This window comes from Eleginops maclovinus, chromosome 7 (genome assembly GCF_036324505.1).
Source record: "Eleginops maclovinus isolate JMC-PN-2008 ecotype Puerto Natales chromosome 7, JC_Emac_rtc_rv5, whole genome shotgun sequence".
Lineage (NCBI taxonomy): Eukaryota > Metazoa > Chordata > Actinopteri > Perciformes > Eleginopidae > Eleginops > Eleginops maclovinus.
The window spans coordinates 5,715,638-5,726,542 of record NC_086355.1 but is presented as its reverse complement, the minus strand read 5'-3'; the positions used below and the strand labels follow the sequence as shown (position 1 = coordinate 5,726,542).

Below are 10,905 nucleotides of genomic sequence, written 5' to 3'. Positions count from 1 at the left end.
ATCTTTCACCTCCCTCCTTCATCAACACTTGTTTTTTTTCTTTACTGTTCCTTATACTTTCCCCTCCTCTTCTCATCATTAATTAGTTTACCACCCTCTCTCTTCCTCTACTGATTTGCTCTCAGTGCCCATCCATTCTACCACATCTTTTCCTCTTTCTGGACTCTTCTCTTCATATCTTCCATTCCATGTCAGATCTTGCAGACAGAGGAATAGAGAGAGAGAGAGAGAGAGAGAGAGAGAGAGAGAGAGAGAGTGTGTGTATGTGTGTGTGTGTGTGTGTGTGTGTGTGTGTGTGTGTGTGAGAGAGAGTGAGAAAGAGAGAGAGAGTGTGTGTGTGTGTGTGTGTGTGTGAGAGAGAGAGAGAGAGACACACACACACACACACACACACACACACACACACACACACACACACACACACACACACACACACACACACACACACACACACACACACACACACAGATAAAGAGAGCGAGCAGACTGAAGCTGAGCAGTGTGCGGGTTGAGCAGCAGGATCACTCCTGTCTTTAGAGCTGAGGACGATCCAGTCTCAAGTGTCACTGAGAGGAGCAGAGTCTCTGCAGCTGGTTGACCAAAGAGAAAGAAGATTAAGAAACAGGATCTTTCTCATTCATGAGGACAACATTTTCAGACTTCAGGATGATCTATCACCTTCCAAATCAACACAGAGACTAAAGCTGCTTCACATTGGTTTGATTGATCAACCCCCCGAAAGAGGACTGAAGAAAAAAAGAGGAGGAGGAGGAAAAGTCAGTGTATCAACAAAAGAAAACCAAAAAGGTCTAAATTGACGCCTTTGAGGACTATTGGATATATTGTCCTTCTGAAATCCAGAAGAAAAGAGGAATAAAGAAGAAAAAGGGACAGGAGAAAAAGAGGAAAAGTGGTACCATTGTAAGAACAACCAGAAGTGGATGTTGATGACGGTTGCATCCACACATTTGCAAAGAAAAGAAGAAACTAATACTGAAAGAAAAATATAGACTGAAGAAAACAAGAAAATGTTTTTTTTTTCAAATCCAGAAAAAGAGGAGGAATAAAGTACAAAAGAAGAAGTTTTTCTGTCATCCTTTTAAAGATTTGAGACCTTGTAGACGAGCATTTGTGCGAACTTCTATCTCTGAGGTTCATATAGCAACAGAGGGAAATAAAGAGGAACATCAGCTTGTTAGTGAGTTAAAACATCTTAGTTCTTATTTTGAGATTTTTATAAAATATTTGGAAAGAAAAAGGATGAAAACAACTGAAAGAGTCTTAATTTGCAGTTTGCTGAAGACAGAGAAGATAAAAGGACCAATATCACACGTCTAAGGAAGCTACACAAACACAGGAGTGAAGAGTCAAAAGGGAATAAAAAGGATACAGAGGAATACACGGAAAAAGTCAAGAGGAAAAGAGAAATATCTCAGAAAAAGAAGATTTAAAGCGACTACAGAGAAGAAAAAGGAATAATCAATGCAAAATGATGAAGGAAGAGTAAAGTGACAAATCTATTTATTAGGGAGAACTGAAAAACAGAGGTCCTGAAAAACGACAAAAAAGGTTGAAGAGGAACATTAAGAATAAAGACTGAGAAAGACCCAGGTGTGACGATGAGGCTCCCTGTGCTTCTTGCAGCTTCTCTCTCTGTCCTCATCCTCTACATTGCAGCGGTGGCCCGGGCAGAAAGCCTGGCCCCGGGTCGGCTGGAGCGCTGGGTCCGATCAGGACTCCAGTCGCTGCAGTGGGACCATCTGGAGCGATGCCTCCGCATGTCCTCCCTCCCTGAGGCCGAGTGCAGGCGCATGGCTCACCTCCCAATGTCCTCTGTGGCTGTTTACGTATCGGAGCCTCGCTCTGCTGCAGGTAGGAAGGGCAAAGGTCAAACATCAACTTTTTAAATGTTTCTTAATCCTCAGTGGGTTTAGTAAAAAATGGAGGTACCACACAGTTCATGTTTAAGTGACACAAATGGTCAAGATGTGAAGAAAATCCATAGTATTGGACTGTGTATTAATACATGGATAACAAACGGCAGTCTTCATCAGGTAGTAAAGAGCCCTGAAGACAGGTGTTTGGATATATCAAAAGTTCATGTTAACATTGCCCAATTGGACAGAACACTAACATGACAGTGAATGAGACATCATGTGCAAAAATGTACTGTATTAATAAATGTTATTATTCAAAAATTGATAAATTAACTTAACTGAAAAAACAAATAATACAAGTAAAATAAAAAATGTGCGCTAAAATATACTGTTAACATATATATTGCTCTGTTTTTCTCCATATCATATAACTTTAGAATTACCATAATATGTTTTGTAAGCTATGAAAAAGGCTACAGGTTTTCTTCGAAGATGTAAACCCTCTCTAGTAGGAACCCATGAAGTATCAGACTGAAAATGAGCATAATATATCCTCTTCAATGTTCGAGTATCTCTTTAAAATGCAACATTAGCTTTTTTAGTTCACTGTCCTAGTAAGAGTCTATTTTTCATCAAAACCCAGGTAACTCAGAAAAAGTTCTGGCCATCCTGCCGGACTCCTCAGGTGGCTCGATGAGCTACAAACCACGGGGAGGTTTCAGCGACAGACGCCAGCAATCATTTCCCGGCTCCACGGCCCATGATGCTGTGCTGGTGCTGGATCCAAGTCCGGGGGAGAACTTCGGACACCCAGTAGTCCTCTTCTATGTGGATGTAAATGTGACAAAGAAGAGATGCTCCCACCTGGATGGCATTTACCTGGGTGAGTCTTTTTGTGCATAAAATACAGTGTTATTCTGGTCATCAGTCAGTTGTTAGCAAAAATTGTGGTAACAATACCTAAGGTATAGTTAAAGCAGTGTTGACAATATTAAAAACAAAGATGACATTATTAGTAGCATTTGTCTTTCAATGTAACTTTGTCTTTCAATTTGAACGCATGCACCAAATGTGCATGTATCTCTGAGCGTATTTAGGGTATGGCGTGTAAAGTTCTGCCATTAACTGAAGCAGAAGAGAAAGTTACATTTGGATGTGCATGGTCTAACCCTCTGAAAGCTCCATTTATAGCTCATTGTGTCATGCAGGACACTTTTTTGCACAGAGGGTGACCTAGCTTCAGCTTCAGCACTTTTAACCCACAGCAACACCTCACATCCCACTTCATGCTCTGATTTAGGACTTATACAACATGAAGATATCATGAGGTTTAACATTTGTTAAGATTAAAGGATAATTCCTGTTTAGCTACAAAACGATCAAAACTAAATGGCCGAAAATAATAACCAAATTGTATTAAATGTTCCTATGAAAGCTTCTCCTAACTCCTAATCCGTATTTCATCCCTTTTATATTTTTTGATGTTGTTAAATAAAATCTTTAGTCTGAATACAGCAATGTATTGGGCCAAACAAAGATACTCTGAGTGATGACGTTAAGGTGGAGTTGGGCCATTGTTCCGTGACACTTAAAGTATTTTGGACATATTTCTAAAAGGGTTGATAATCAAACATCAACGTTTTAAAAAAAGCTCCACTCATGGTGGAGGCAAACAACCGCAGTTTACAGGAAGTGTGGAAATCGGGCACAGGGACATGTATTCTGTAATGGTCCTCTCAATTCCTCTGAAAGAAATGTGCTGGAGAGTGCAAGTTGTTGACCTCCCGCTGTGAGAGAGGTTAGGGCCAGATGTTGAGGTAAATTTGGCCTGGTTTTATATGAACACACACCTGTCAATTATTCATACACACACACAGCACTGGGCCCCCTGCTGAGCCCTGTAGTTGGTTTTTGACCAAAGTCTTTTAGAGCAAAACTTAATTTAGACCCCATTTAACCCGGTGGTGACAGTCAGAAAGAGGAAAAAGAGGAAGGGTGAAAAAATAGTTTGGGGAAACACAAAGATGGTGAGAAGAGAAAATTGCAAATATACAAAGGTTCCAATCTTTTACACACTCCTTGTGTTTTTGTTTTATGTACACATTTGGCATGGTCGCAAATTTATGCTTCATCCCACCTGCATGCCGAGGATAAACCTTCTGCAATAACCATAGCCTATGACTAGTATTGGAAAAAAATATTCAAATGCACACGTCAGCACCATAGGAAATTAATAACGACCACTCACACACATTTGAGTGAACATAACGAGTTTAACGATACCATTAAAATGAATAGAAAGTAATAATACTGTTCATACCACTGAAATTGTTTAGCAAGAAGGCTCATGGTTACATCGGCCAGGTGCACAATCTAACACATCTGACACTGCTTTTGAACACCTAAAGAATGCAGCATAATAAGACTATTAAGAAGCCAAACAAGTTATAACAGACTCATCTAATATAGGAACACATGCAAAGAAAGTACACATGCAAATGCAGTTAAACAGAATCAGTGAACCATCAACAAATAGACCCGCTCAGCTTTTGATCTGAATCGTAATGTCTAGTTACAACATCTCACTTTTACAAAAACGATTCAATGTTTTTTGAGTCAAGAACGGGAGGCCAAGCCCACCGTCACAGCCCACTGATCTTATTTCCAAATGCTGGAAAATGTGTTTACTCATCTTGAGTTCTTTCACTCTCTGTGTCTTCAGGTGAGGAGTGTTTGACTCTGGCTTTGAAGGGTCGCTGTCAGAACCAGCTGAAGCGTCGGCAAGCCGGGCCAGAGAGGCTCATGGGTAACGGACATGGTCGGCTGGCAGGTGGTGCACTGCGCGGTAGTACAATTACTAATAGTGGTGGAAGCCTCTGTGAAGTCCACTTCCTTCCACTGGTTATCGGAGTTGGAGACAGCAACCGAACGCAGAGACTCAGATGTGTTGGTAGGTTTTAAACCCCTCCTTTTGTCATGTCTCGGCAGATCTGAAACAAAACCCAGCCAACTCCTGTAAGTGTTAAAGATAGAGGAAGTTATACTTATTTCGTCCGAGAAGTTTCCCTCTGTTCTCCTGTCTCAATGTTGAGCTAGGATAAATACAACCTGGGTCTTTACCCAGATGTGGGACCAATTCATTGTTTGAGCAAGTCACTAGTAGCTTAGTCTTTGCAACTCAAATCCCAGGTCAACTAAGTCACTATCTGAATTGCAGGGGATATTGTGAGACGAGTTAAAGAATACGTTTGTCACCATAAGTTTATTTCGTATCAAATTTTGAGATGTGAATCAAACATACACATATGATGTCAATAGTCTTGGTGAAATTCAGGTTGTCAGACGCCTGATTTTAAATGTTAAGAGGCACGCTTCTACACTTTTCTTGGTAGGAGGTTTCCTGAGTGAAATGCAGAATAATTCTCATATTGTGCCAAGACCACCCACACCTGCCGCCTCTGCCAGAAACCTGGTCCTTGTGAGAAAAAACGCTGGGAAAACGGTATCATACTGTTATGGAAAACAAAGACAATCCTCAGGATAAAACCAAAAATCCACTCAGTAGACTGTGTCAGAAGAAGTGTTTAATGTTTTATCACAGAGGCTCTGCTTTATTTAAAAGTTGTATTTAAGACATGAACCTGTGCGCTTTCTGACATGCTCTTTACTCCATCAGACCAGGCAGAGTTTGCAAGGTGCCCTCAGCCGCTGCCAATGGGCTCTCCCAGTTTACCCGTCTCCAGCTGTGAGCTAAATAAAAACACCAGACGCTGCCACCAGCAGCCATTGGCCACTCACCTCTCCTGCCGACTCTACCAGACCTGTGACCACGCTGTGCTCATCTCAGGTAGGACACTTTGTGTGTAGTTTTTTTAGATTTGCATTTTTCACGCCTAATTTCACCAAACAGATGGACATCATTTAAGGTTTATCAGGAGATGTAACATGTCTCATTGTCTAAAGTCAATGTATCCGTGACTGAAGAGGAATGACTAGCAGTTTGACAGCTTGAGACACCTGAACATCTCAGCAAACATGCCCTCAATCTCCATTGGACTCGCCAAAAAAGCTTGGTTTAAGGCACAAAGGACCATTAAGTAACCAAAACAGAAAGAGGATAGGGATTTTGTTTTCCCAAGTCGCTATTGTGAGCCATCCCCAGGTACCAAACAGTATAATTGTTGTTTGTTTACAGTTACTATTCCCGGTGTTGGAAATGGCGGATAGTGGAACAGCAAAAGTTACTGTGGAATACAATATGGCCTGTCAGTGTTGTTGGTAGCTGCTGGCTTTGTACCGATAAAAATACTACTTGGAAATGGAGGGCTAAATGTCTGTTTCCACTTTAAGGGTGTGTGTCACGCCTTGGTGGACACACGGCCTAATATCTTCCATAATGGAACATGTCATTTCCATGGAGAAAAACTGGTTATTTATGTACCCATGTATGAGTTTAAGGTGCAACAACTATGGTGAGGATGAAACACTTTGATCATAATAGTTGTTGCTAATCAGAATCAACTGTATGTAAACTGGTGTGGTGTGTGCACTGCAGGTGGCTGGCAGCAGCAGATGACGTTCCAGCGTCATGTCCAAAATCTTCAGAGGTTTTACAGAATGCTGCAGAACAATGGCTTCCACAAAGAACACATCAAAACCTTCTTCGCCAGCAGCGGACACTTTCCTGGTGAGACAGTGTTCCTCATAAGCTATCTCGAGACACAATTTGTTCCCATAAACCTAAGTAATAGCCCACTTCTTTTATTACATGGCTCTGGTTAATTATGGCATTTTACGGTCTATTATTTCTTTAAAGCTCACCATTGCTATGGATGCAGTTCTGATCGCCATCACAACAAGTAAACATTTTTTAGAAACAAATACATCATTTTAAAATCCATTATTATTATTATGTGAAATTATTGATTTTGATAGCAGTTAGGAGTTTCATGTTTTAATGACCCTCTCATTCCTTACCTGTTACTTCCACTGAATATATATAAAATATATATATATATTTTTGAAAAACGACGACTGCATTAAACCCCCTTTAAAAAATTAATAAAAAATAATCTAAATGTTCGAGAAAGATGACTTTTAGTTTCCCCTAATTTGTCGTAGGGGAAATGGCTTAAGAAACTCACTTCTCTGTTTGGCTCCAAAACAAAAGCTCCCCAAAAGATTTCAATGTCCAACTGACCATCTCTTAAACATGTCTAACTCTTCTCCCCCATCTCCTCCCCCCACAGAGGACATAGAGGGTGTGTACTCTGCCACGGAGAAAGCAGTGATTCGTAACCACGTGTCGTACATCTGCAGGAAGCAGCACTGCGCTGACACGCTGGTTCTCTACCTGAACTCTCCAACACGCAACGACGGCACCATGCTGCTGTGGGACGCCAACCTCAACGGCATTGTAAGAGAATAGAAAACACTAACTTACTTAAAGCACTGATAATGAAAGTATTCAAGAAAAAAAGAGAACATTTACTGTATGTAATGTCATTATCAAAAATGTAATGTCCAGAAAAATCTGCATATGGACACTCTAGTCAATGCTTGTTTCCATAAACTTCCATTGTGCAACGATTAGGCGTTGGTTAGCAGAGATCCTTTTCCAGATGCGTGCCATAAAACCATTGCAGAAGGAGAGCACACAGAAAGATGATGTAATCAAAGAGCACTATCCAAACAAACAGAAACAGTGAAAGCATTTCTTTTATATTAATTAGAGGAACGTTGTTGAATGATTCCTTACCATTGTCCATAAGCTTTGTTAAAGTCACACAGAAATGATTCTCAAAGTGTATTCCATTGAACTTGTTTCTATTGACACCAACTCTTCCTCCTCAGCGATATTTACACACACAGACTAGAAGAAAGGGCCACCCAGAACGCAGCATTTCTGATGTTGTTTTTCAAAATGAGGATATTTAGTGGAGTTCATCTAGTTGAAGACAGTTATTGCAAAAAAATGTGTAACACAGTCATAATGGATTCACCAAGCAGCGATTATGGCTGTTAATACATGCATGCAAACAGGATTCTCAAGTTTAAAATATATACATATTAAGTGCTGACATAAGATCTTTCCTATTCTTTGGTGTATGTTCCTGATATTTCCCCTGATACATTCCATTTCCCAATGTTGACACAATGATAAAGAATCAGATCTACCTTCCTCGTTTGCTCATCCTTTCGCGTCTTCTCCTCCCTCTCGGTCTCCAGGCTGACCTGAAGGAGCGATACTCCGTCAACGAGCTGCTGGCCGACCTGGCGGGCTGCAGGGCGACTCGTGTTCTGCTGTTTGTGGACCAGAGCTACAGCGGCGTTCTGTCCAAGAGGCTGCGAGGGTCCCAGAAACATCTCAACGTGGTTCTGATCCAGAGCCAGGCAAGGCAGACCCACAGCCACCAGAAGATGAACCCTGGCTGGGAGGACAGCAGCTGGTCCTTCATCAACCCTGCGAGCTGCCTGCTGGACCAACTGGGAAAGGTAATTTACCACATTCAAAGGTTTTCTTTATTCCTGGTCTTTTTTAATCTTCTAATCACTCCATCCATTGTTGGTGTTCTCAGGGCCCTGGGATGTCTCGCCTGTTGGAGCCATGGGCTGGTCTATTAAACGTGACGCTGGCCGGTGCCCCCTGCAATGCCACGCCGCCTCTGACGGATGGCGAAATGCGGCGAGAGTACCAGGGCTGCCAGAACTTACCAACTGCGCTCTGGCACCAGAAACACAGGAGGACCAACTGAGAGAGAGACAGAGAGACACTGAGACTGACTGCGAATGGGGTGATAGAGAGAGAGAAATTATTTTGGACACACACAGAACATATAAAAGTGTACAAACATGCATATTTAACAGTGTGTGTTATCTTAGGACATCAGTTTCAGTGTGCTTGGTGGACACTGGTGTGTATGCGTGGGTGAGTGAGTTTTCTGTCCTAACTCGGAAGCAACCATGGCGATGACAGCCCATCCCAACGGGAGTGTCCTGAACACCATGTGAACAGTGTGTGTATGTGTGTGTGTGTGTGTGTGTGTGTGTGTGTGTGTGTGTGTGTGTGTGTGTGTGTGTGTGTGTGTGTGTGTGTTTGTGAGTTCAGGAAAAGGACAACCACTCTTGCAGACCATTGCTAGCTTAAGCTTGGGTCAGTGTGTGTGTGTGTGTGTGTGTGTGTGTACATCTCCTGGGCACTTAAAGAGCCAATCATTTTTCTTTCTTTTAAGTGTTATTTCTTCTTCCTTATGTTCTTTCTTTGTTGTTCCACTCTTCTCCTCATATGGTCCTTTGCTACGAGCTCCTTTCCTCCCAACCTTTCCTTTCGGGATGTCCTCCTCTAACCTCATCTATATCCTCCCCCTTCTTCATTTCCCTCCTCTCTCCTCCTTGTTTATTTTATTGGCATTCACTTCCTTACTTCATCCATCATCTTCCATCTTTCTTTCTGTCCTTTTCGTTCACCTGTCAGTTTCTTTCCATCTCCATTCAAAGACATTCAAAGACAGACATCCGAGCTGAAAAAACCCTTAAACATAAGTGAGATTTGTGCATTTAGAATCTCTGCACACAAAACGTTTAATAACAACAGCGCAAATCTTTAAAATGTTCTTTAGATTCTTGAATTGATTTGTCCTAACCTGAGGACGAGGCAAAGAGATGGAAGAAACTGGGTGGCAGGGATCATGATTAAGATATGAAGCACTGAGACTGCCCTCACTGCCACACAGACTGGCTTTGGCATTTTATTAAGGGCACAAGTGTGTGTTTGCTCCATCACATACTGTGGACGGGCATCACATGAAACATGCACAATATTGACCCATCCCTACACTAACAATGTACATGTTGTCCTATACCTTCGGTGGTACTTTGTGATATTTGCTGTACGTGTACCTCCTGTCCCGTCTCCATCTGAGTAACCATTCAATATACTGTAAACCACGGCTCAGTGTACATTCCCTCCCTGTTGTGTTGTGTTCTGATGTCTGTCCTGTTGTACTGATCTGTTATACATTAGAGATATGTTTGTTAAAGAGATGAAAGTCGATGTCGAGAACAACTTTCCCATTTCTGAAGGAGATTTTGGGCCAGAATTGTGTCCGTCAAGTTGTCATCTGCATATTCACCGTTTGTCTGATGATCTGTACAGAGTATATCTAGTTGCATGATGCAAAACATGAAATCTAGTCAATAAAGTACATTTAGAACCAGTGAAGTACATTGGATTTATTTATTTGGCTAGTACCAATTACAGGTTTTTGACATTGTTAACTTAAGTCTTGTTTGAAGTGTAAACAACAACGTAACATGGGTACCAATTTAAACCCAAATAAAGGTATTTTCCTAAACTTGGCCAAGTAGTTTCCTGAGAACACAGAAGTTTATCTTGGAATAATATATTGTATGTGTGCAACAAGAGGACTGTACAGACACTTTGAGTTATAACTGTAGTGTCCTTTGTCTGACTTGTTATGATTATACCAATTAAAATTTGATAGCCTTAATCAAAATGAACCAACAGGGTTTGATTTGTATATTTTTCTATGATTTCCTAATCTATAATGACGCTGCATTACATCAGCAATACCAAAAAAACTGGTCAGTAAGGCAAGCGATAAACTGACTTGTGCAAAATTGACGATAAAGGGGTCAGAAAATGTTGTATTTGAAGCATAGGGCCACTGACTAAACTGCCATTTTGACAAGTTGGGGACGAGAACTAGTTGGAATCGCTGTCCCAAATGGCTGTAACAGCCCTTAACCGAGGCAGGTCTATCCGTCTATAGTCAGCTTATTTTGAAATTATTTTAAAGCTAACTTATTATTTTACTTTTGAGTATTTTTACTCTTTTCCCTTGTTATTCCTTTGAAATGTATGAGTGGGCCACTAGATTTCTTTCCTTTGTTACCCTCTTGACACGATGGACAATATTTAACGCCATTAATTCTAGTTGATTTAAGCTACCGTAACCACATACAAACATAATGACGGTAAAATTAACATTAAACCAAAATAAAATGA

General features: G+C 41.1%; 1 protein-coding gene across 1 annotated transcript; it reads left to right on the top strand.

Moving 5' to 3' along the window:
• Positions 1 to 520: 520 nt before the first annotated feature.
• Positions 521 to 10,231, top strand: si:ch211-67e16.11 (uncharacterized). Its single transcript, XM_063888659.1, has 8 exons — positions 521 to 1,872; positions 2,521 to 2,760; positions 4,600 to 4,827; positions 5,554 to 5,724; positions 6,433 to 6,564; positions 7,127 to 7,293; positions 8,106 to 8,372; positions 8,456 to 10,231. The coding sequence occupies exons 1-8, from the start codon at positions 1,620 to 1,622 to the stop codon at positions 8,630 to 8,632; spliced, it is 1,635 nt and encodes a 544-aa protein (XP_063744729.1). The 5' UTR covers positions 521 to 1,619; the 3' UTR covers positions 8,633 to 10,231.
• The last annotated feature ends 674 nt before the right edge of the window (positions 10,232 to 10,905 follow it).

Bases quoted from the DNA above. Each gene is read 5' to 3' on its own strand.
- si:ch211-67e16.11 (XM_063888659.1), top strand. From the start codon at position 1,620: ATGAGGCTCCCTGTGCTTCTTGCAGCTTCTCTCTCTGTCCTCATCCTC. The intron at 2,761-4,599 runs GTGAGTCTTTTT...CTGTGTCTTCAG, and splicing joins CCTGGATGGCATTTACCTGG to GTGAGGAGTGTTTGACTCTG. The intron at 7,294-8,105 runs GTAAGAGAATAG...CTCGGTCTCCAG, and splicing joins ACGCCAACCTCAACGGCATT to GCTGACCTGAAGGAGCGATA.